The following is a 26,887-nucleotide window of genomic DNA, read 5'->3' as shown; positions in this document are numbered from 1 at the left end:
TTGATTTATTGATTGAAGAAAATAATGATTTTATTCACCAGGGATGCTTAAAAATGGTCAAAAGTTAAATTGAAGCATTTATGAAATTAAAAAATATATTTATTAAAATAAATGCTATTCGGTTCATCAGCTATAGTAAAAATATATCATGGCTTCTGCAAAAATATGAAGGATTATGTGACACTGAAGACTGCAGTAATTATGCTGAAAATTCAGATTTGCATAGCTGGAATAAATTATATATATATATATATATATATATATATATATATATATATATATATATATATATATATATATATATATATATATATATATACAATTTTACTATTTGTACTGTATTTTTGAGTAAATAAATGCAGCCTTGATGAGCAATAAGAGACCTCTTTAAAAAAAAACATGAAAAAGTTTAACCAAAATCTACTTTTTGAATGGTAGTGTACAGCAAAAAGTGTCTCTGGAGGCTCTGTGTCTCAGGACGTCTTCCCAGAATGCTGCTCTGTTTCTTCTGTTGGACATGAATCTGTATGTTTCTGTCTTTGATGTGTTGAAGTGTGTGTTTGTGTCTCTCTTGTGTCACATGACCTTCTCCTCTGTCCACTGTGGCTCTGGCTTCACAATCTTTAGCTTCTCCTCAAGGTACTCTATCTGTCCTCCTCTCCGCTCCTCCTACATTTGTGTGCCGTTATTTATTTATTTTTGTCCCTGACCTTTCCTGTCACTCCTTTTTTGCATTAACACACCTCTGTTCCATCACACACATGCTCTGTGGCCTTGTGGACGGGTCGTGAGTCGGCCTGGAGCGATGCAGGTCTGTCGCTGACTCAGATCTTAGTGGTTTTGTCAGAAAATTAAAAATTGATCTTAAGACGCACTGTCAAGGGAAGGAATGTGCTTTTCTCTCTGCTGGCCTTGTTGAAACAGGAAAGCTAGAGACGACGTGAGTGAAACGGTGTGTCAGCTCGAAGTACATTGTGTTCACATGCCCTCACACTTATTATTTAAAGAGTATAACAGTTTCAGCGTGTGCTGCTCTGTTTTTACTGCACGTCAGGTTTGTTTTTCTCTTTTCTGCTTTGAGTTGTTTTAGTGGGAAATGAAGCTCAAGTGTTTAATTTTTTTCACCATTATTGTTAACAAACTAAATTGAAAATAACACCGGTCTGTCTCTTTATTTCACATTCTGACACATTGATTAAATTTTTATAATTCTTTTGTAAAAATGTAATAATTAGTTTGTTCATCTATTTTTACAGAGATAATTTTTTTCCACACTAAAACTTGTTTTTCTTACATTATGAAACGTTTTCATTTATTTATGTATTTATAATTCTGACTGTTGTAACTTTGAGATGACATGAGGCTTTAATAATTTTTTATACTTTTGAATACTTTTTTTTTTTACATTATTTATATATATATATATATATATATATATATATATATATATATATATGCACACACACACACACACACACCCCCACCGTATTTTCCGGACTATAAGTCACACTTTTTTTCATAGTTTGGCTGGTCCTGCAACTTATAGTCAGGTGCAACTTTTTAATTTGACATGAACCAAGAGAAAACATTACTTTCTCCAGCCATGAGAGGGCGCTCTATGCTGCTCAGTGCTCTTGTAGTCTACCACTGAGCAGTGTAGAGTGCCCTCTCGTGGCTGGAGAAGGTAATGCTTTCTCTTGGTTCTTGGTTCTAAATAAATGCGACTTATAGTCCAGTGCGACTAAAGGCTGGTTCACACGGCAGGATAATTAGGCCGATTTTAGTCCCGATTCACCCCTTCCGACAATCTTAGGATACTCCGATTATCGTAAAATAATCTGATCAAATATTCCTGCCATGTGTGGTGTGTTAAGACTGCTCTCCTCTGCTCGGAAGAATGTTGGGACCGCTCCGATCTCAAATCGAGGATATCCAACCTGTTGGATTTATTTGGCCCGATTTCTTCTCGTGTGTGGTGTCCCCCAAAGACAAACGATCATGCAGCCTGTGGACTGTGGAGTGTAGCCAATCAGAAAGTGAGGTGACGAGGCGGTGAGGAAGTACCGGGAAACAAAATCAAAACAGCCGGCGGCATGGCGCACCAGAAAGTCCGGTGGACGTCGGAGATGGAGGACCAACTCGTCGACCTGTGGCAACACCATGAATGTTTGTACAACGTTTCGTGTAAAGAATATCATAACCAAAATGACAAGGAGAGGAATTGGGCAGAAATTGCTGCTGCACTTGAAATAAAGATTAAAACAACAACTTACCTCCATATCATGATATAGCAAGTATAGTCCATGCTCGCGTCGTCTCCACCTCTTTGACCATCGCCTTTTCTTATTTTTCTTATGTTTTTTTCCCCGTTAAAAACAAAGCACAAACTATGGCCACTGCATCCTCTTTGTCCGCCATGATTGTTTACTCTAAAGTCACGTTTGGTCTCGAGGGATTTTGCGAGATTTCCCGTCTGACCTGGGAATGCTCGGGAGTCAAATCGGTTCGTGTGTGATGTGTTGATATTGCCGTGTGGCTGCACACCACACACTGAATGACCAAAACTGTTAGACCCGTGATTTTTTTATCGCCGTGTGTGGGGTCTCTCAGGTTTGGAAAATCGGCCGACAATTTTAAAATCGTCCCTTGTGAACCAGGCCTTATATATGTTTTTTTCCTCATCATGACGTAATTTTGGACTGATGCGACTTATACTCAGGTCGACATATAGTCAGAAAAATACAGTATACAATAATTTTTTTAATGCATCATACATGTATTACACATACTTACATATATACATACATATTTGTCTTGGTATTATTATCATCTTCCATCTTATCAGTTCTTAGCTATAACTTGTTTTTTCCTTGTGTTGCTTGTGCGGTTCTTTGAAAATATGTGTAATTGTGATCCAGACTCTCCAGAATCCTAAAATGTGTGCAGTCGATGTGATGTATTCCAGCAAACTGAGAAACTTTCAGTGAAGTCACTGCTGTAAAAGTCTCGGCCTGACTGGTGTTACACTTTCAAAACACATTAAATCAAAAGCAAGTCATGGCCTCAGATATTCACTTTTTTAGTGAACACTTGAACTCCAACAGCTCATTTTGCAGCAAACTCTCAGGTTAAATCAGACGCTATGTGGGCTTCTGAGAAGAGAATATTTATCAAATGGGAAACTTCATAACCCATCCATCACTGCCTGTGTTGACTCTTGTTCCACTCTGCTTTCAGATGCTTTCTTTTTACTTTTAAATGATTTCAAAGTACGTCAGAGTTTGACACCATGATGAGGATCAAACTGGAAGGAGCCGCTTTAAATCCAGATCTGTAAACTCTCAGGACTCACACATCTCCAGGTGTGACTAGAATAAAACCAGACATTTATCAGCTGAACAGCAGTGAAGCTGTTATAGAAAGAAGCTACGAGTTGAGTCTTTCCTTAAACAAGATTGTTAAAGCTTCCCGATGTTTTCCTGTTGTTGATCGTGTAACAAGATTCCTGTCAAACTTCATCAAAGACAATTGAAGCTACCAATACAAACCAGAAGGCTGTTGAAAGCAAAAAAAAAAATGGAAATATTGTGAAAATCCTCTTTGAAGTTGTCAGAATGAAGTACTTGATCTTTACTTAATATCCTAATGATTTTCAGCATAAAAAGAAACCAACAATTTTAACCCATACAGTGTTTTTTGGCTATTGCTACAAATATACCCCAGCAACATTTTTAAACTTGTATTATTTATATACAGTGTGTGTGTATATATATATATATATATATATATATATATATATATATATATATATATATATATATATATATATATATATATATATATATATATATATATATATATATAATTATTATTATTATTATTATTTTTTTTAACAGCTGTATTTCACATTCTGAAACTTGTTTGTTTGTATTTATATTTTATTAACTGTTTGGTTGGTTTTATTTATTATTTAGACAGTGTAATTAACATTCTTAAACTTTCAATGTTTTTTTTCATTTAATTTTTTTTTCATTTTCTTTTGCATACTGAAACTATCCACTTTTTTTTTTTTTTACAGACTATGTATTTCACTTTCATATTATTTCATATTATTTATATGTCAGGCAATGAACAATTTCTATAGTTTGTTGTGTTGTATTTATTTATTTGTTTATTTATATCATTACATTGCATTATGATAAGTGTTAGTTGCTTGTTTGGAGAGTAAGTTAGTTTGTCAGTGTTAAGGGTTTAGAGAAGCAGTTAAAGGAGAAAACGAGCGTGTTCATGGCTCATCTGTGCTCTCTTTATTGATTGAGTGCTGTGCTGGAGAGTATTTTAGTATGTGTGTTTTGTGACCAACTTCTCTGCTTGAGGTGCATGTTTCATTGACCGTTCGCAGGACTGATGAATTATCAGCAGCTAGCGTCTCAGATGATCATCAGTTGACACCTTCATGTCATTCCTTAAACAATGTAAAGTCACTCCGATTCCTCATTGTTCATCCTTACAGAGTTTTAACAGCACAATTCAGCAGAAATTAACACAATCCTCTAAAATGCTTTTTTTTATGCTGCTTAACTATGATTTTCCCATCTTTTTCCATTTATTTAACAATTTTTGAAAGTATTTTGAGAGCATTGATCATGCTAATCTATATTTCTTGTGAATTCTAGGGTGCTGCACTGAAATACGTCCCGACTATCGTCAATGATCTGAAACTGGTCTTTGATCCCAAGGAGCTCAGGTGAGTTTATCAGACATTGTTCATGTTTATATCTTTTTGGGATACAGACTTTAATGAACGGTTGTTGTCAGTAGCATGTTTTAATACTGGCATGTTTGCACATGGGCAAAAAAGTGAGTGTTTCAGTGTTGTGTCATTGAAGAATGAGCAACAAATTGAAAACCTATACCATTTTTAATTGTTTTTTATGTTTATTTTATAATCACATGAGTCAATGTCTATGAAATTTAAAGCCACAATTTCAATTGTGAAATCAATGAAACTAAATGAATAAACCCACATGCCCTTCATCTCCTCGTGTGTCCGTCTCCATCTAAGTGACTGTGAGAGGCTGCTAATGAAATCAGGTCTGAGTATAGTGGAGCTCTTCAGTCTGATGCTCCTCACACAAACACATCATCATCATCATCATCATCATCATCTTTCTGCCTGATGGAGTTCTGTTCATATGTCATTACAGTTACTTTATCACTTTGCCGCTCAGGTCTTTCTCGCACGCTTTATATTCAACACACAATCGGTGCAAAGTGACCCGTTGCTGTGGAGATGCCTGTCTGTCGGTCTGGATAATGTGTTCCTCCCTGAGTGGCATTATAATGGAGTTAGGCGGCTCATGTGATGACACACGCACACACACACACACACAAGTGGTGAGAGATGACGGCAAGAATCCTGCTGCTTCTCACAAGTTTAGCTGACAAGGGCCTTTCTACACCAAGCCAATTTTCCTAGACGTGACATTTTGTAACAGCGGGATTCTTGTTAGATTCCCGGAGTAATTTGTGTTGTGGTTGTGTTTGGCTGCAGATGTTTCAGACTGAGGGCTGTTGAATGATTGTGTGCATGCATATAGAGTAGTTAGAGCCAAGTACAGCTAGTGGTCAGCTGATGTGGGTTGGTCAGTAGCTGATGGTGTGTTTAGTGGTGTATTTTAACAGCTGGTTGGCCTCAGATGTGCCAGATAAACACTTGTGTGTGCTGACTGAAGTGACCTCTCACTGTGATCGTCGTCTTTCTGTTCTTCTCTTCATCGCTTGTTCTTTAATCCTGCTGTTGGAGAGCTTGGTGTGGTTAAGAGGATTTCAGCTCCTCCTGTGTCTCTTCAGACTCCTGCGCTTCTCTTCACTTCCAGACAATAAACCTGGCCTCTTTTCCCACTGTCCTTTCTTCCTCATCTTCTCTTTTCCACCTTCTTTTCTTCTTCATCTTTCTCTTTCTGTTTGCTTTCCTGCCTGTTTACATTCTTGTGATTGCAGTGATTGGTAAAAGGCACTGTTGGGCAAGACAAGCATCACATAATCTCATCTCACAGTTTAATATGCAGAGACGAAAGTAAGGAAGTCATTTATCTGTTGATTCTCCTTAAAAGTTAAACCACAGATTCTGAACAGGAAGCATCCTGAGCAGTATTTGGGGACGGGACTTTTGTTTGGCTGACCAATGATGGAAGAGCCAGTTCAGGTGCTTCAGGAAATGTGTTTGGCACTTTTGACTATCATTGAGTGAGGATAGAAAAAATGACTGGAGGCCTGCTTGGCACACACCGTGCAAGCATTGTGTGGTTTGCTCAGAGTTCATTGTCACGGAAGAGTGTTTGCCCAGCAGAGAGGTTGCGAGTTCCACACACACACACACACACACACACACACACACACTGAGACCAAACAAATGCTGAATGAGGCCATCTCTGAATTCTGTCATCGTCTGCCAGACCTCTCTCATCCCGCTTTCTTCAAGTGCCAGTTCTTTCCACAAAAAGAGCCGCTGCTCTCCTGTTGTACCCTGGGCTCAAGCGTGTGTGTGTGTGTGTGTTGAGATGAGGACAGAGAGGTGTAGCCCTTGGCACTTAGCATGTTTTAGAAATGAGCTGTCACTTCAACAGCAAGTAGAGATGAGAAGAGAGGCATGCACAACACTCTCACACACCTGCTAGTGTTAACTAAGTTCTAGTTGTGCAGTGCTGACCTCCCCTCCCTCTCTCTCTCTCTCTCTCTCTCTCTCTCTCTCTCTCTCTCTCTGCAGTAAGCTGTTCAGTGAGTTTATTCTCAAAGTTCCTCTGGGGCGTCTGGTGAAGCAGAAGTTGAACTGCATGATTGATGTCGTCCACAGCGACCTGTTTACTCAGCATGGTACGTACACACACACACACACACACGTTCTCTCTAAAGGTCATTTCATGCTGTGAGCTGCATGAGACGCTGCGATTGGTGCGTTTGGTGGAATTGCATCTCTTCTGATATTTTTGATGGTAAAATGAAGCCTTATGTTTACAGTGCAGTGGTAGAACCTTTTTATTTTACTTTGACTAAAAAATTATCAGTACCCATATTGGTCTCAATTTTCCCATTTAAACTTTAGTAACATAACATAATTTAGTTAACTTTAAAGGACCTGGCCAGTAGTGTTGTCACGAAAACAAAATTACTGTTTCGATACCGATACCTAGTCAAGAATTGCAATTTCGATACTTTTCCTGAAAAGGGAAAATACACTCTCAAATATCATTGCTGTGCTTTATTTTTTAAATCCGGGACAAAATTCTAATCATATAACACACTAATAAATGAACATATGAACAGCAGATATATTAAACATTTGAACAAAATATGAAATGTCAAAATATAAAAAAATAATTAGAGCAATGACATTCAAGGTAAAGAAAGAATAAATTTAGCAGCATTATCTCAGTTATCATTAGAAACATAAGAGTAATAAATGTATCTTTATTCTGAACTTTTAATAAAAATATGAACAGCGATTATATTAAACAATGTTTCTGAACACGATTAAATGTCAAAAAGATAAATATTATCAATTTAAGCAATGGCATTCAAGTAACAAAAAAAAATAGCAGCAATATGTCAGATATTGTAACTTATTCTAGGTTTTTTTTTTTCTTTCTTTTTTTTCTTGCAGAAATCCAGGTAATACTCATGAATGTTTGTCAATGGCATGTATGATGCAGTGTGTGTGTGTGTGTGTGTGTGTGTTAAAGCAGTGACATATGGCAGCTCTGTGGGTAGATTGTAAGTAGATGCACGTCATTCAGCAGTAATTATCTGTGGATGTGTCTCCTGTTCTGATTGAATTAAATCACTCATCACGCGTCCTTGCGCTTCAGTCTCAATCGCTCTCATAAGGAACGACAGAAAGAAATCAGGATTTAATGAATGAGACCAATAAATAATGTTTAATTTCCAAATAATTTGATTATTTGGTAAATAATCCACAATTGTTACTTGTTTGTTAAATTATAATGAATATTATTTTTTGAAAATTATTACTCCTTTTTGGAGTTCCCATGTACAGTGAATTATTATGATATAATATAACTTATTTTGTAAGCTGGTTAAATAATAGTTGAGCTGATTTTTTCTGGGTTTGTCTTTTCTTCCGAGCTCTGGCGCAGTGCTCTGCCAGTGTGTTTGGCACCAGTAGTAGTGGTAAACTGAGATTTGAGAAGTTGTTGAGCTGTAGATCTTTTTGTTGTGTCTCGCTGAAGGCCGGCTCGTCTCAGAGTGTGTTTGTGGCTGCTGATTCCTCCAACACACGCTTTCCAGTGCCAACAGATCCACTGGAATAAATGACCCTCAGATGGGCCTGTCTAACCTGAACAGAAGTGTTGAGCGCTCCTGGTGTCACTTGTTGTTTTTCTGAGCAATGTGTGTGTGTGAGTGACTGTGTGTGTGGTTCATTGCACTACAGCACAGATTTGTCAACTTCCATTTATTCGTTTATAACAGATTTAGCTAATGTAAACTACACATGATTGTTGACTTGCGCAAATGACGTGTTTCCAGAGGATTTCACTTTTCATTTCTGTCTAATGAGCGTTATTCTGAAGTTAATTTCTGAATTCAGTTTGACAGCATGCTAATATGCATTTTTAATGGTTGTTTTTCCAAGCTGAGTGAGCGTGACTATTACTAATGCTCATTCTTGAGGTCAAGCACCACTCATGTTTTCTTCAGAAAATGTCAGATGTAGTGTTGGTGTGGTGCCACACATCAATTTGAAATCATGGACAGCTTTTCACTTCTGTAAACACAGATTGATGATTGGTTTCATCATCATTAGATTCATGAAGACTGTGCCTTTTGACTTGGAGAATAAAGACTTTATATTAATATGTTTATGCATTTATTTCTGCCCATATTCATGCATTCATATACAGATTTATTTATTTTAAAAAAAATGCATTTGTACATTAATGCATTTATACATTTATTTATTCGTTTAACGCAATTATGCATGCATGCATTTGTATGAAAAAAAATGTATGCATGCATTATTTTATTTTATTATTTTTATTTATATATTGTACATTTTTATTTTTGTAAAGGGGGTAAAAATTTGGATGAAACATAATTAAACTTTCCCCCTGGTTTTCTGTCTCTTTGGTGTCTCTCTCACTTTCTAGCCTTGGTCTGAGCTTCCTACCTAGATGGTATTTGAAGGCATCATTGCACATGTGCGAAAGCTGTTCCAAACAGTAGCATGCTTAATCTATCTTACTTATGATGCCTAATATTTTCCAAATTTGATGTGTCTCTCCATATGCATTTTCAGCCACTGCAGTATATCCTCAACAGTCAGACACAAAACTGAATTTGAGCAAGGATGACTGCTCTTCTAAATGACTATCTTTTTAAATGATTCTTTAATTTAATTTAAAGAAGTGAGTCTTTAATTACAGGAGCCATTGGCTCCGTAGTCGATGTTTCAGTCCGAGTAAAGCCGCTCACTGAGCTTTGGTCAGTCTCTCCGTGTCTCCTGTAATCTGGTTTTTTTTTTCCTCTCTAAATTCACGGAGGATAGATGAATGTTTTCAGCCGATGAAAGTAACATCAGTGTTCATCTGAGGTTGTAAATCCACTGCTGGAAAAACTTTCAATGACCTTTTCTGTCCGACTGAAGAGGAGTGTGAAAACATCATCTGCGATTCTGCTTTTAGATTTTATGAAGGTAACAAGAGAAACTCTTCTCTTCATTGTGCTGACCTGAACGACCCTGAGCTGAAATGAACCTGCAGACTGATCTTTGCATTTAGTTCCTTTACAGCGACCATGCCTTTGTACTAATTTTTTTATTTTGTGTATTTTTATTTAGATGCATTTATTTATATTCAGTTAATTTATGCATTTATTTTTGTTTTAATTGAACTTTTCTTTGTATTTGTATAGTATTTAATTTAATCTATATTTAATACATTTATTTTGGTTTTATTTTTATTTATACATTTATATTTGAATGTGTTTATGCATTTATTTATGTGTGTTTTCTTTTTATTTATACATTTATTTTTATGCATAGATTTTATTTATTTTATTTCCATGTGATTTTTAGAGAATTAAATGTAAAATCCTTTATGCCAACATGATAGACTTCTATTCAATAGTTATAACTCATTGAAATAACGTTGCTGTTATGCCATTATTATTATTATTATTATTATTATTATTATTATTATTATTATTATTATTATTATTAGAAGTAAGCAATTTAAGTTTCAGTTGCAAGAATAGAGTGAATGTGGGAAATATTTGGCCACAGATGACCATGATCAGAATCAAATACTTTTTGATTAATAACATAACTCTGCATAGAATGTATGGAAAACATAAATGTAAAAACTCATAATTCAGCAGTTACTGTATTTGTTTCTCTGAAAAATGCATTGTTTCAGCTTGGTACTATATATATATCGTCCTGGGAGTCTCAGACTTCTGTCCTGGAATAGCTTGTGCAAATTGGTCTTTGTTGAGTGAAATGAAGGAAAGCAGAAGTCAGGACTCATTTTAGGAACGCCGTCTCGCTGCTGATGTCGGACGCTGTGATTAATTCTGCCTGGTAAAGTGCCGTCTCAAAGTTCACGGCCAGGTCAGTTATTTAATGCAAAAGCGTATTGTAAAAGGATAGTGTGGATTTATTTGTACGAGTTTAAACCGGCCTGAACAGCATGATAAATGAGCTCTCAGGAAGGCCAGCGGGAGTTTCTGTGTATGTTTGCTCCAGTAATGACTCCTAGAAGAAAAACTGATTTACATTGATTCAGCTCTCACACAGAGACTCACCAAACCCCGCCTTCCATGCTGATTGACAGATTGTGTACCACGCCCACTTCCTGTTTTATTGGTTTTATGGCATTTGCTTTCTTTCCTTTATGGAGCAGATGACAATCTGCACTTTCAAGTTGTGTGTGTGTGTGTGTGTGTGAGAGAGAGATAGAGATATAAGGATATTAGGATAGAGATATTTTGTTGAGGCTTTTTAATCAGAAAATATTTGGCCATTTGGTTCCTTGACAATTCATAGCACACACTTGTTTGTATTTTTAATAAAATATAGTTGGTTCTTTTAATTTTAGCATTTTCCCATCTATTTTCATTTACTTTCTTTTATTATAACAAATTATTGTTATAATCATAGAGACTCATTATACTCTCATTTGGTGAGATGTTAATGCCATTTATTTGTTTTGCCTTTTTTCTTTAAATCTTGATTTTATGGTTTTAAAAAGATTTAGATTTTCACGTTTCCAGTATGATCTATTCATTAGTTTATTTTCTATTTATTTAGAATTTTGAATAAAATCGTTTTCTTCAGTGCTTTCAACATTTTGATTTGTTTAATTATTAAAAATGATCATATAAATTTACTTTTGGTTAGTCATCTATAAACGCTGAAGAAGCTAAAATATTTCTTGTATAGTAAGTCAGACCAATTTTTTTTTGCTTTAACTTGATTTTGCTTTAATTTTTCTTTTTTAATTTTAGAGCTTTCTAATAAAATAATTGTCATTTTAAATGCAGCTTTTTCAACTTTATTTTTATTACAGATTGTCTTTATAATCATTGATGCTTATTTACTTGCATGTGTTTAGTTACCTACATTTTTTTATTATTTAGATTTTTTTTTTATAAAAAATAAACTAAGTTCAGAATGAACAAATCTGTTATTTTATGTAAATGATCATGATGGAGATAGATTTTCATTAATTCATTAGCTTACATTGGTTTAGCTGTAGTGCAGAAGACTCTTTCTTGTTTATTTTATGTAATACAATTTATTTTTTCATTTCAATGTCTTCACTGTGTTCTATAGTTATTGATTTAAAAACAGATTGGCTTGTAGGCTGATATATTTAATATTTCAGGTCAGCGAGTTTGCTCACTTCAGCTTGTAAAGAGATTATGTCACCTGTTGTGTGTGTGTGTGTGTGTGTAGACTGCAGAGAGATCCTGTTGCCTTTGATGACGGAGCAGCTCAAACTTCACCTGGAGAATCATGAGGAGCTGGACTCCTGCTGTCAGCTGCTCAGCAACATCCTGGAGGTGCTTTACAGGAAGGATGTGGTGAGACACACACACACACACACACACACACACACACACACACACACACACACACCCACAGGTCTCTGCTTCTTAAAGGAGTATTTCACCCCAAAATGGAAAAGGAAAGTCTCCTAAAGTGAAGTGTTCACTGAAAGGCAAATCTCTTTGTGTTTATCTCCTGTCACATCCTTCATCTCTAATGACCTGTATGTGACCCACTCAGAGATGTGAGTTTATTGAAGTACAATTAATTAATTTTTGGCTCATGTTCTGACCGTTAATTGGACTCTATGGCGCTCGACTGCAATTTACCCGGGCAGATATCCAGATGCACTGTTCTCTTCTCCGTCATTTGATCAATTGCTGCCGTCGTGATCAATAGAAAACTTCCTTAACGTCTCTGTTAAAGGAAATGTCTATTAGCACTACTTTCAGAATATGTCTCTGTCCATGTCTCATAAATAAAAAGTAATTAACTATAAAACCTTAACTAAACCTAAACTAATTTTCATTTAGTTTAATTTGATGTACTGAGTTAACTAAAAATTAAAACCGAAGTAAAATGTATAAAAACTATACAGAAAACTTAAACTATATAGACTTAGTTAAAAAGAGGAATAAAAGTAACAAAACAACTAACATTTAAAAAGCAGGAAATATAACAATAAAAATAACTAAAACTGATAAAAAAAAATGTATGCAAACGATATATACATTAAAACCACTAATAAAAATGGAAGTAGAGAATATAAAACTAACAAACTAAAATAACAGTGAAAATAGCTGGATACATAAACAAATAAAAATGACAAACAAAATTAGTAAAATTAACAAAATTGAATAAAATCATAAAATGTAAAAACAATATGTTATAAAATATCTAAAACTGAAATTAACAATTATTTTAAAAAAATGTAGAGATATTAAAACTATCGTGTTTTTTTATTAAAAAACAACAACAAAATGATTCTCTAAAACCCACTAAAATTAAGAAGAAAATCAAAAAGCAAGAACTAATTCAAAATATTAATAAACACTATAATAGTATCTTGAAGATACTAAAATAACTCTGCTTTACACACGCATGTATGTACATCACTGATGTCCTCACTTCCTGGTGTTGTGGCTGAAGCATCCTTTGAACCATTGTGCAAGTGTGTGTTAAATAATAATCAGATCACAGTCTAGAGCAGAGCTCTCTCTCTCTCTCTCTCTCTCTCTGGTTGGAGATCAGCAGCATCCTTTGAGGAGGATCTTGGAAAAGCTTGTTTAATAATTGACGATCTGCTGTGAGTGTATCAGGATACCCTCAAACAAACATACACACAGCTCGCAGTGGTGGATCTGATGCAGATTGATTTTACACTAGTGAAATTTCAAGAAATCGGTTAACTGTGCTGACTAATATATTATATATCTGTCCTTGTCTAGTACACATGACTCCAGCAGCGTACACACACACACACACACACCCACACACACCACGATCAGACATTCCCTGCAGTGATGCAATTTTTCTACTCAACATTTCACATTCACAAGTCATCGAATAGACCAAATACATTTAAAAGTGAATTTGTTTATTTTATAAACACAAGGTCATGTTCAGCGTGTCTGAAATTGAAAATTTAATAAAAGGAAAAATATATGTATTTCAGTCACTATTATCATTCATGCTGCTTGATATAAATTATGTAATGTTGCAATCCTAGATAAATGGTAAGAAACGCATGATCTTTTTTTTTTTTTTGGACCAATTAAAGGTACAGGTTGTTGGACCTGCCACTAGAGGGCGCACTACCAAAACAATAACAATCACGTGGTTTGATGACGCTGAGGAGGAGTGTGGAATGATGGGATTTGTTGTTTTCTACCCAACCGCTGACGGCCATCAATCAGACGATCTGAAAACGATTACCACTTGTTTCAACAAATATATACACTCATGTACATTCAAACACAATAACTGGGCATACATAGCAAACGCGAGTTCAACGATGTGGAAGTAGATTACATACAAAGTCAATGCAAAGGCGCGATCAGACGCGTCCTCTCGCGGGTCTAGAGACGCGATGCCCCACGTTTGGCGTGCATGCCCCATAATACTAATCTTGTTGGTCATTATAATAGCATACGTTTTCTGTAAAGATACGATTCAAAACAACTCACCTGTTGAGTAAAACACAAGCGAGACCGGCATCTCTTTCTAGTTGAAGTTTGTCGCGAAGCTCTCTCCATCTAGTAACACCGATATTGATCCTCACTCTTTCTCTCCTCTTGTCCTCTACGTTTACGGGAGCTTCCCTTGTCGACGAACCAGCGGAAGACGGTAAACAGTAATTATTATGTTCCATAAATAAGTAACACAATCCACCATAAAACATCCAAGAATAGTAAATAAGAAACTGCTTGAAGCAAGCTAGTGGTTTGCTGGACGCTAGACACTACTTCCGCATTTGTCCGTAACACTGTTGTCATGTGGTTTCTACCTCAGTAAAATCGTTAACAAAGTAACTAACGTCATTGACAGGCGACTGCACTGCTCCGTGGCGCTGTTTAGAATGGGAATTTTCTCATGATTTACAAGAAGTTGAAAACTATATTGTTAGTAATCAGCTGGACAAAATATATAACACTAGCCAAGTGTTTTTTGGAAATTTTTCCTCAAATATCTTACAAATTGTACCTTTAAGGCCACCGAAATGGTGTTTGTCACAATTTGTTCTGAAAATGTTGTCTTATGTGGATAAATCCATTTATTAGTGGTGTATTTCTGTGTGTTTTTAGGGCCCGACGCAGTGGCACGTTCAGATCATAATGGAGAAGCTGCTGCGGACGGTAAACAGGACTGTGATCTCCATGGGCCGAGATTGTCCTCTCATAGTAAGTGTTTCTCTCTCTGTCACAGGCTTGTTCCTCTGGGATGTGCTGAGTTTTGGGCTTTCCTGTGTCTGGACAGTGTGTTAGTAACAGTGTGTTCTACCATAGCAGTGCAGTTGGGCTGCTGTCTGCAATCCTCTAATGTCTTCACACACACACACACACACACACACACACTCACAGCCTGGCTTTGTTCAGGCAGGCAGAACAAATCAGATTTCAGATTTTTTGGCATATCCAATTCAAATCCTTGTAGTCTTTGTGATCCAAACAGAAAAATAACACATTAAAGCTGAAATGTGTCATTTCTGACTGTTTTCAAACAGGTTTCCCCAAACTCTCATCCTCATTGGTCATCAGCTCATAGACCCCCCCCCCCCCCCAAACTCACACCTTTGGTTGAGACGGTGCATATATTTGAACAAAGCCGCTCCACCTGATGTTTGTAACTATTTTTCAGTATTTTGATCACTTTTGGTTTGTTAGTGTCTCTGTGTTTGTGTTCATTTGATATTGAGCAGATGGTGGAAACTCACAGCGTCTTTTGGCACTGCTTTTACAGCTCCTGTGATTACAGAAGCACACATTGCTTTAGTTCGCAGTCCTCCTGTCTGAGCTGATTTGAGATCAGGTGTTAGGCTGTAGTTTAATCAGAGAGCTCCAGGCTGTCAGAAGTGCAGAGATGCTGATAGTGGCCGTCCTTGACTTTTACAGCCACATCTCTCCATATGCATGCTAAACATCTCTTCCTCGCCCTCTATACGCATAGTCTTCATTTTTTCCAAACCATTAATGCAATAATAGTTAATGAAGAATAGAGCTTTCAAGTGTTCAAAAATATGCAAAAGCACCAAAGATGGACCATGAATTTTGCGAATGCACCAATATTGAAATTCTAATACAGGTCCTTCTCAAAAAATTAGCATATTTCAGTTGGTGTGCAATGAATCTAAAATAAATAAAAGTTAAATTTTTATCATTGCATTATGGAAAATAATGAACTTATCACAATATGCACATTTTTTGAGAAGGACCTGTAAATAATTTATATTAAATAAATATTAAAATATAAACCTACTATTCCATTTTATTTATCCATGGCACATGCATTTTTATATGTAGCCTAAATAATGTTGTCCAATGACTTGTTTGCATTATTTAGGCATTGTTTTATTGTATTACATTTATTTCCAAGGCAATATATTATATTCTTGGTAATACTTTACAAAACAACAATTTTTAAAGTCCCTTATTTAACGTGAACTAACAGAGAGCAATTATTAAGTTTAAAGCAGTGCTGTCAAATGATTAATTGCATGCAACATAAATATTTCGTTGACATAATATATACTTTATTGTCCAAATTTGTCTTGGACTCGAAAGCTGCAGTAGTACACTAGTACAACAACCTCACACAATAACAACAATAATAATAATAAGCGAGAGAAGGAAAAAAAAATATATACGTTTAATATATATAAATAAAACTACACACACATGCATGTATATACTGTATTTAAGAAAAATGTTGTTTTTTATAGAAAATATTAATATATAATATATCTATTAATATATATGTATGTAGCATATATATATATATATATATATATATATATATATATATATATATATATATATATATATATATATATACACAAATACACACGTAAATATAAACATACACACGCACATGCATGTTTGTGTATTTATATATTTATAATAAATATAAACACTACACACATATATTTTGTAAAGAAAAAACTTTTATTTTGGGTGTGATCAATCGTCATTAATTGTTTGACAGCACTAGTTAAAAGTGAATCTAGTATTCTTTAGCATTGCTGGTGCCATGAACCGAACCGGACCGAACTGTGGCATTGGTACAGTGTTACACCCCTAACATTCATGAGACTGTGTAGAAGTCTCTAGTGACTGACGTTTGAACATGTATGTGCCACTGAAGTACTTTCCTGCCTCCATCATTCTCTCTCCTCTAGAGTTCAGGAAGTAGCTCTGCGCTGTGGTGTTACTATAGAACGATCCTCTGATTTATGCCTCTTCTTTCTACTGAGCTTTTGTTAAAAGGGGTCCAAACTCCAGATGCTCAAGTCCTGATGATCGAGCCACATAATGCCCATTCATCACTCTCAGGGTACACATACTGTACTCTTTGCTGACCTTTGCAGTAAATCCCTCTGTCTTATGCGGTGCAATCGTATGCCAACCGAGCACATCTGCCAGCAAGAGGGCTGGGCGAAATATCCAACATTAATGAAAACGGAGTATTAGACTGCCATTCAACTAGTTTCATTCTGACTGGAGTATGAGAGAATTAAGACTTTTTAAATATCTTTTCTGTGAATCGGTTCAGTTTCATTGAATCAAATATTTGATTTTTTTTTTTTTTTTTGCATTTGTTATATGCAGTTAAAAATGATTGTGTTTTTTAATAGACTAATTCTTGGTTAAGTTAATTTAAAATGTAACATTGTGGATCTTATCGGCTATAAATGGCTTAAAATGTTGCTTTACAAAAACATTACAAGTCTTACTGATCCCAAACGTTTGTTAAAATGTTGCTTGACAAATCATAAAAAAACAAACATTTTATGGCCTTTCAGAACCAAAAGTAAAATAAAGAAATATATATCCCAGACCCTGCGTTTAATTATGCAAACATGTCATTATTTAATGATGCATTTCAATACTTGAAGTTCTCAGATTTATCGATTTGACTGCTCGTGATTTGAAGCTATGTCTGTGTATGATTTTTTTATGTAGTAAGTATGTTTAAGAATGCATGTGCTGCAGATTCAGTTGAATTGTGTGTAGATTAGTGTGTGTGTGTGTGTGTGTATTTTCTCTCTGTGGGCTGCTCTTTCACGCTGACCTTGTTCGTCAGGGCTCTGTTGCTTGGATTCAGATTTATGCATTAACTTTTCTCTGTGGTTATGCTGGATGTGAGTGTAGAATTTAAATGAGACTGATCAGTGCACACACACACACGTCGTGCATACAGATGTGTCTTACAGTTAAGAAAGTCTTCTTAAATTTTAAAAAGTCTGAACCCTACAGATTGTATAGGATTATTATCTGTGAATGACAGATCTCATCATGCAGTGGTTGAGGAGAGGCTTATATGTACTATTTGACAATGAAATAAGAGTCTAAAGATCCCATGGAAAAAGGAGGATCCCGATTGTGTATTAGCTTTAGATCTGAGGGAGCTATTTTGCTATTTTTCTCCTAATGTACGTAAGCAACCATTTCGAAATGCAGTGTTAACCATCTTGTGCATCTAACACATTGAGTGCATAGCAATATGCTAAACCTTCTCTAAGCAACCTCTGTACCATCATGTGTTGCTTATATAATGAGTTTTTTCATGATCAGACAAAAAGATTTGGAGGATCATCACTCCGGTATTTTATGATCTGCAGTTAGTGTTTTAGTCTTTTCTCTGCCTGTCTTGTATTTAAGAGCCTTATAAACCTCAACTATACCATCCAGGAGGCTTTTTTCTTTGTCAGGATCAGTGCTTGTCTATGTTCAGAGTTTTTAGGCTCCTCCCATTCCTCTGCAGTAGGAGGGGCCAGGTGGAGAAACTAGGCCTTTGATTGGCTGCTCTGTTTGATTGACAATGCATGCCTTACGTCAGGTGCGGTCTGCAGCATCAGTGCAGCAATATCCTCTTAGATTTACATTCTCACCACATTCTCTGTGCATTAAATATACATTTGTGATGATAGAGAGGCTCTTCAGATTGATTTTTTTCTCTCTGTAGGTTTTTGCTGACTGTCCTCCTTTAAGTGCTTTTCAGATGAGTTTTTCAAACTCTCGCATGGGAAATACCGAACGTTTCCCTCTGCAAGCCTGCGTGGGAATTCCCTGCTTAATAAACATGGAAATGCACACACACTCCTTCATTGTGACCTGGAGAAATCTAATAACTCTTAGTCTCTTTTGATTTGCTGCTGGGAATGAGAGGGAGGTATCATTATCACTAAAATAAAAGTGATTTCTTTTTTTATTATTATTATTATTAAATAATATATTTGCTCCAAAACAGCTTAGTTTGTTTTGTTTTATTCCCGCTCAAACTAATGAACATATATATATATATATATATATAAATTATTTATATTTTATTTTTAATGTAATTATTGACAGTTTTATGTAACAGTCTGAACTAATTATTTATTAAAATTACTTTATAACACAAAGCTACTTTTAATTGATTTCATTTAGGTTTTTATTAATTTATTATTGTAGTTTATTTTTATTTAGTTTAGTTTTGAGGGTTATTCCGCCTCAAATGCTCTTCTGAATCGCTCTCAATCTCTCTCTCTCTCTCTCTCTCTCTCTCTCTCTCTCTCTCTCTCCTCTCTCTCTCTCTCTCTCTCCTCTCTCTCCTCTCTCTCTCTCTCTCTCTCTCTCTCCACACTGTTATCATGATCCTCAGAGCAGGCTTTGTACTAATATGAAATCATCCCACAGAATCAATCCCGTGATCTTGCTGTTGCCATCTGGAGTGAATCGTAGTCACCGGGTCTGTATTTGTACTTGATTGATTTTTTTTCTCCCTGCTGCTCCTAGATCACTGCAGTGGGTTTATTCTTGTCCAGTGTAATCTGATGATGGGGAACAGATCTCACATCCTCTCCAATCTAAAGCTGCTATTCACACATAATTACACATTCAAACAATTAGCATCTGCTCCGCCACAGTAGGGTCCCTGAAATCAAAAGTGACAATTTTCCAGTGAAATATGACATTGTACAATTCTGATACGAGACCACCATTGAACCCCCCCCCCCCCCAGGCTAGTTGAGCTTAGTAAATGTCAGCTAACTCTCATTTATTTACTTCATTTGCAGTGATTTAGGATTTGTAGTTTTTTTTCCTTCCCTCATAAAATTGGATAAATACGCAGTTTTATGTGTGTAAAATTAATTTATCATTTTGTTTTTAGCCAAATACTATTTTCGCGTTGAGTAAAATGAATGTAAAATGTACTTTACTCATATATTTATTTATAATGCCTGTGCATAAAATAAGGCTGTGAAATGCATGATACATCCAAGAAGTGTCATAAAGACTCAGATAACGGAGCCACTCTTTTTATTTTTTAATGTTTTATTTTGTATAGTAAATAGTTTTAAAAACTGTATAAAATACACAATATTGCACATAATCAATTGCACTTTTTTCAAAGAACAGAAAACAAGTAATGGTCTCTTTAGGCTACAGTAGAGCTGTCGAGAATCACAGCCGTGGTGAAACGAGAGGAGTTTGAACTGTGTTTCAGCAGGGAGAGAGTGAATTCAGTGGAGATGTTGTGTTTTTTTATCAGTCAAGTGGATTATTTTGCCCTTTCTTAAAAGATTTTGGCACGTATGCGTTTGGCCTCTGCTGTCACATTCCCAGAATGCTTTGCTCTTGTGATGTCATGAAATCTGTATCACTGGAGATGATTTAAACCCTGTTTTGTTCGATATTTTGGTCGCTGAAATGTTCTTTCATCTAAACCCATCTTTGATGTTTGATCAGCATGGCTTTCGCTCTGGTTCTGGACACACACACAGGGTTCTTTTCATTACATTTCACTCCGGACTAGCCAATGCATCTGAGATGTGCGTCTGGCTTTTCTAGGTGCAGTGGTAGTAAGTCACGCAGATTAATTTGATGAATAAACGCGTGTGTCATTTCGCGGTGTGTACTGTATGTGGCCTAGGGTTGGCTGACTGACAGTGACAGATGATCCTGATTCCAGCCCCAAGCTTTCAGTTTCCACACAGTTACATCAAATCATTTCAACGTAACATAATGAAGTTGTTCCCGATCACAATACCAATTATAACACAATTTAAACATTAATGATTGTATGGTGTAAAAAACACCAAACTAATTATAGGCTAGATGTTTTACACAAAGCATACAATTTAAAGTAGATTAAACAGACGAGAACATTTGGGTCAGATCATGGGTGTTGGATAATAAATATATTACAATAAAATAATAATTCAGTTGAATGTTTTAATGCTCTGTGCACAGTGTTCAAAGTATACTCAAGCGTGGATGGATGAGCTCGACACCTTCTTGACTTGCTCGGTCTCAACATTTACCAGGTGTTGGGCTGTGCTCAGACATCCACGGACATTTCTGATGACGAAATCCACCCCCCACCCCTTCATCCATCGCAGTGTTTCTCTTTAGGCATCATCCGATGGGAGTTTTTTTTTTTGGTAGAAATCACCCAACCCTAATGTGGCCTGTATGCTGTCAGGAAAGAACGAGGTGCGTTCTCGCTGTGGACTGTTGGTGTGTGAGATGTTTGAGATGTTTGAGCATCGCAGTGTTTGTGTGGGATTCCTTTTATCATCTCTCTCTGTGTTTGGCTATATGAGTGAATTTGAATGACAAAACACATGTATTATTCTCCCCAAAATCAAGTAAAAAATCAAGTTTTTTTTATATTTTGCTTAAAGAAAATGTAACCTTTATGTTCAAGATTTTTTGTATCGACATTTAGTTTAAAAGCATATTGCCCCATTCAGTACTCATTACCATAATGCAAATAACTCTCTTCATTATTTCATCATTATAATGTTGAAATAGATATTCAAATAAAATAGAATAAAAATAAATTAGAAAAAAAAATGTGCATACAAACACACACACATATTTTTATTATATTTATGTGTGTGTGTGTGTGTGTGTGTATGTGTATGTATGTGTGTATATATATATATATATATATATATATATACATATATATATATATATATATACTTATAAAATTATACTAATTACTAATATTATTTTGTAATTTAATTAGTATACTTGTGTGTGTGCATTATAAGATATGATTAATTTTTTCCAATCTATTAATTAGGGTAATGAGAATTCGGAGCAAAATCTGTTTAATTGTCGCAAAATAATGTCATAAATAATAGGTTCTGAGAGCCATTTCATTTACATTTTTCACCTTTTCAATTTTCTTTATGCAGTATAAATTTTCTTTTTCTGGTGTTTTCCTTCACCTGTGACTACATTTCTTCTCTCCGTTCTCAACAGTCTTTCTGAATGCTGGCACTGCTCTCATTACTCTCTCAGACCTGTGAGACACACACACACACATACACACACGCTCCAGGATATCTTATTTGCTCTGATGTTCCTTGTCATTTTCACACCAGGAACATTGTTTGATTCAGTGCAGGTGTAGAGAGTGCGGTCGCACTAGACAGGATGTGATGTCACACGCTAGGTTTTTAATTAAAAATAGATTTAAAATCAATAAAATATTAATGTAATCTACATTCCTGCAACAGCTTATTTTATATGCAGATCAGAGTTCATCAAGTCTAGTGTGATTGCAGCTTTATGGTGACTGTATCACATGGTGGGTGTTTACACTTGTAGTTGTAATAGAGTGCAACAGTCGGGTTCCGGAATGCCATTTATTTTCTCCATAGGGAAGTGCATTTTTTATTTTATTTTTATAGCTAGAACTGACCTACTGTAAACTCAGAAGTTGTTAATAGGTGATATAAGCTTTTGAGCCATCAGTCTGCAGAATTTCAACTTATGTTTTAAATAATCATGGTAAACAGTGGAGATTTCTGGTAAAAACAAAAAACAAAACTACATTACCCATGATGCTTTACAGAAAATTCCAATCATAGAATCACAACGAGCAAATCTCGCCAAAAGATTGCAGACTATTTTATATTGTATATTAAAATATATTGTTTCTGATCAACAACTTCAAGTGTATAGTTATATATTTTCTTATTTAATTTGATTATCTAATTCACAATGCTTCATGGGATTGTAGTCCTTTCCCTCACTAAAGCCATTAAGTACACACATCTTTGCCTTTTTCTCAGATTTTCAAATATTAAATTTTTTCAAATCAGAGTTTGTAATGTTGTAGCTGGATGGTTTGTTTTATGGCTTGCAATGTTTTGACAGACTTTTTTAAAATCCCTATGGGAAAATGAATGGAAAATTGCTTCCAGAACCAACGTTGTTGAAAAAGTGGATGACACTAATGCACTCTATAGAAGAACATTAATTGGAATTAAATGATTTCAAATTAACAGAGTTGAAAATGCTTCTTAAAATTCCAATAATCCAATAAGTGAGAGAAGTATATACATGTAGTGCATCTAGAAAATCTTTAAATATGATAATTACGAATCTACAAAAATAAGTCACACTTTTCTTCCTTATTTTTTTTCCTGGTAATAATAGTTAATGAAAGTTTATATGAATTCACAGAGGCTTGTAAGATTATTTCTGTGTAAATCCTCTATAGTGCGTTTGTTGTGACTTCACCGGTTTGGGCTGTGGATATTCAAGTCCTCGAGGAAGTTTTCCGTTCTTGATATCGGGTAAGATCCATAAAGTCCTCTGTGGGAAACATCATCCAGTGCATCTGAAGAGTTGTGCTTCCATTTAATGCTGTGGTTTCCGTGAGGAAGAGAAGACCGAAATGAAGAAAAAAAGTTTGTGTCCTGTTTGTGTTTTAAATCCATCTGATTTTCCAAACCTTTAGCAGGATAACAAAAAAAAAAAAAAAAAAAACTTTGCAAAGCAAGATTTTTTATCGATCCAGTTTCCATGAGGGAAATAGTCTCATTATTCCTTTTTTTTCCAGGAGAAAATTCCATTATTCTGTTAAATATACACATATATTTTTTATATTAATACTAGCTGCAATATTTCCAAACCTAGTTCAGTACTTGCATCCATAAAGTACCAAAGGGTCAAAAACTAAAATCATTCTGATAGGATTTTCCTGAATCATCCTGATCGGAAAACAAAGCAAGTGAACAGATGCTCCTGTAGCGATGCATTCTGTTGCTGAACTCCTGTACTGAAAATATGATGGGAAGCTGTGTATGTAATCCAGCGGTCACAGAAACCAGAGTTTCCAGCGCGCGTGTTTCTTGGCCTCCGCTTTGGACTTGCGTTTGGGCGTGGAGCCGATGGTCTCCTGAGGATACGTCAGAGGGGGGAACGGGGACTCCTCGGTGGGACACAGTCTCTTCATCAGAGGCTGGAGCTTATCTTCCTGCAGTTTGAAGTCCAGCTCCACGCTGCAGCACAGAGACACAAGAAATGCAGATTCACAACATTAATACATGCATACTACAGAGAGAGTGAGTCAGATGCCCTGAACGACACACAATACATGCTATCAGTCAAAAATTATCTTCACTGTTTGCATCTGTATTATGACAATTCTGAGGCAATATGAATATTTAATCAGTTAAATGCATGGTTTTGGACCTAGAGTTTTATCCACTGAGAATTTGTTGGATCACAAAAAGTAGTTTTTGCATAAAAGAATTGAGGCAAAACTGAATGCAAGTCTGCTGAATTGGTGTCTAAATTGATACTTGGTTATTATTTAATATGAACTTTTTAATGAGATGGCTTGTGCACAGTAAACCAAGAATGTGTATTTACAGGTAATTGAAGAGTTACGTTTATTAGACTGATAAAGTCAAACTGACTTAAAGATAGATAATTAAATAATACAAAATAAAAAAATAAAAAAAATTCTATAAAATACCTTCTCATTTCACCCCAATATCTAAGTGTAAATATGTATGCATTTCAGAAAAAAAAACTAGTAAGGCTAATTTAGACAACAAAGGTATTATTATTATTATTATTATTATTATTTTCCTTATTATTAGTAGTATTACTATCATCATTCATTTTCAAGAAAATCTCTTAAATCTAGCATTAATGTATATATTTCATAAAGAAAATTAACCTATTTTAGACCATAAAGGTGGTATTGTTCTTATAAATAATAGTAATAATACTGTAATTGTATTTCTATTGATCATTTTTATAAAAAAAAAATGTCTAAAATTTAGGCTTCATTCTCTTTACCTAAAATATATATTTTGTAATTTACTTTTGATTTTGGTGTGAAAAAAAAAAATATATATATTTTTTTTACTTCCATGCTTTGGGCTTTACTGCTGACAGCTCTTCTCAAGCATTTTTGTTTATAATCTTCATATTTTATGGGCTGAAGGAAGGTAGCGGTGACACCACTGAGTTTCCAGATGATCTAAAGCCTCTATTTTGTTGTACTTTCCTTCGAGGTAAAGCAGTGAATTAAGAGCTTCAGGTTCAACAGATGAGAAGCTTAATGATCTGTGATGCATTTTTATGCTTTTTAAGAGTATAATTTGTGGAGTTGATGTTGCTGACTGTGTGGAAGTGTTCGGTGTCTGCGGGTGTTGCATTGTGGGATTTATCCTCTGGAGCCTCCGTCTTATGTGCCAGAGATAATCCAGTGTCCTCAACACATCTGATTCCCGAGATCAGTCACATTAAACTCCACCATTAGAGAGCAGAGATGGAGAGATGAAAGTGTTGGAGAGAGGGATTATTTCACTCCAGCTGACTGGACAAACTTCCGAGTGTTTGTGTACTCACAGACCTGGACACTGGATTTGTTTAGTTGTAGTTCAGGATCAGCCATTTTCAAAGGCCTTGGAAAAATAGTTGTCAACTAATCTGAGTTTTCCAAAACTCCACAAGTTTGCTTGAGCTGATTGTGGCTGAGGGTTGGTATAATGCTGATATCTGTCTAACTTTTACACAAGATTTAATCATTTGCATTTGCATTATCCAGTGTTGGTAGATTTTAGAACTGAACAAGGGAGTATGAAAAATAACCAATCAATGTAGAATATATTTTATTATTTTTGATACCCCCCCCCCAATAAAAATAATATATCATAATTATATAATAATGTTATATGATAATTATACATGTTGAATAAATAAATAATGTCTTATTGTTTGTGTAAATGGTTAAAATGGATGTTTTTCTTTTGCTAGAACATAGTCTTCACATGTGTACTTAGGTTACATAGTTACATGGAATATTTTATTAAAGCTTTTTCAACCAAGACAATTTTAAATAAAAAATAAATAAAACAATTTAAACATCTAGTGGACATTCTTACGTTTTCAGTTCTCAGTAGTTGCTTGTAATGTGGTGAGAGTCAAAAGCAATATGTTTGTGAGTGGTAATGAAATGAAAGACTCTCATTCCTCTCTTGCTGTCAGAGTGTTGAGATGAACAGATAGAGAGAGACTTCTGAACCCTGTCCAGTACAGTTCATGAATGTGACGCATCCACAGTGCTGTTTATTTTGCAGACGACATCCAGAGTGCTGCCATTCATCATGAGAAAGGAGTCTCTATTTGAATTGCATTGCTTTCCTGTTGATTTCATGCACTAGATTGTCTTTCAGAAGCATTCATTTCACATGATAAATGCACTGAATAGCATATTGTAAGCCAGGCTGTATTTAAACCTGTGTTTGGTTTGAATTTGTTGAACAGGCTTGAGAGTGGAAGGTTATTCAAGGTGTGTGTGTGTTATTGAAGACTCAGCGTGTTTGTTCATTGTGTGTCTGGCCTTTGCATTTAAGCATACTGCAATGCAGCAATTAGCAGATTAATCACACGACACAGCCTGTTAATTATGCCCTTATCAATATGAGCATGTTCTCACTACAGACAGACACGTACAAATCACTCATTATCTCAAGAAGTCTCAAGAAGCTCTTTGAAAAAGCTGCTTTGAGTTTCTCTGAAAGCAACTTAATAATTTGGTGGAAGTTCATTGCACTTTATAATTCAGTATTGCACGAGAGATGCTGTTGATGTCAAATAGTGTCAACCTGATTTTTTTTTTTCATTGCCATTGCCATCACAACAAATGTTTATTTATTAAATGCATTTGATTTTTTACGTGTTTTTGTGGATTTGATATGCAAAAATAATAATAATAATCTAATTAGAAAATTAGAGCTGACACTCAGAATCGTATTGTGAAAGATCATTTCTACATCTAAAGAAAAAAAACCTATTTTCG

General features: G+C 35.3%; 2 protein-coding genes across 5 annotated transcripts in view; one reads left to right on the top strand and one right to left on the bottom strand.

Moving 5' to 3' along the window:
* Positions 1 to 26,887, top strand: part of dock1 (dedicator of cytokinesis 1) — a 202,814-nt gene that overhangs the window by 68,071 nt on the left and 107,856 nt on the right. For all 3 annotated transcript variants that reach the window (XM_026222208.1, XM_026222207.1, XM_026222206.1), the window contains exons 24-27: positions 4,677 to 4,747; positions 6,770 to 6,876; positions 11,975 to 12,102; positions 14,872 to 14,967. In XM_026222208.1, coding sequence (XP_026077993.1) covers positions 4,677 to 4,747; positions 6,770 to 6,876; positions 11,975 to 12,102; positions 14,872 to 14,967 — 402 coding nt within the window. The remainder of the gene's footprint in view (positions 1 to 4,676; positions 4,748 to 6,769; positions 6,877 to 11,974; positions 12,103 to 14,871; positions 14,968 to 26,887) is intronic.
* The window catches only part of LOC113055843 (protein FAM196A-like), a 37,551-nt gene continuing 33,133 nt past the window's right edge, over positions 22,470 to 26,887 (bottom strand). For both annotated transcript variants that reach the window (XM_026222209.1, XM_026222210.1), the window contains one exon: positions 22,470 to 24,071. In XM_026222209.1, the coding sequence (XP_026077994.1) occupies positions 23,888 to 24,071 (184 nt within the window). In that variant the 3' untranslated portion in view covers positions 22,470 to 23,887. The remainder of the gene's footprint in view (positions 24,072 to 26,887) is intronic.

Source organism: Carassius auratus, chromosome 37, assembly GCF_003368295.1.
Source record: "Carassius auratus strain Wakin chromosome 37, ASM336829v1, whole genome shotgun sequence".
Taxonomy (NCBI): Eukaryota; Metazoa; Chordata; class Actinopteri; order Cypriniformes; family Cyprinidae; genus Carassius; species Carassius auratus.
This window is presented reverse-complemented; position numbering and strand designations above follow the sequence as displayed.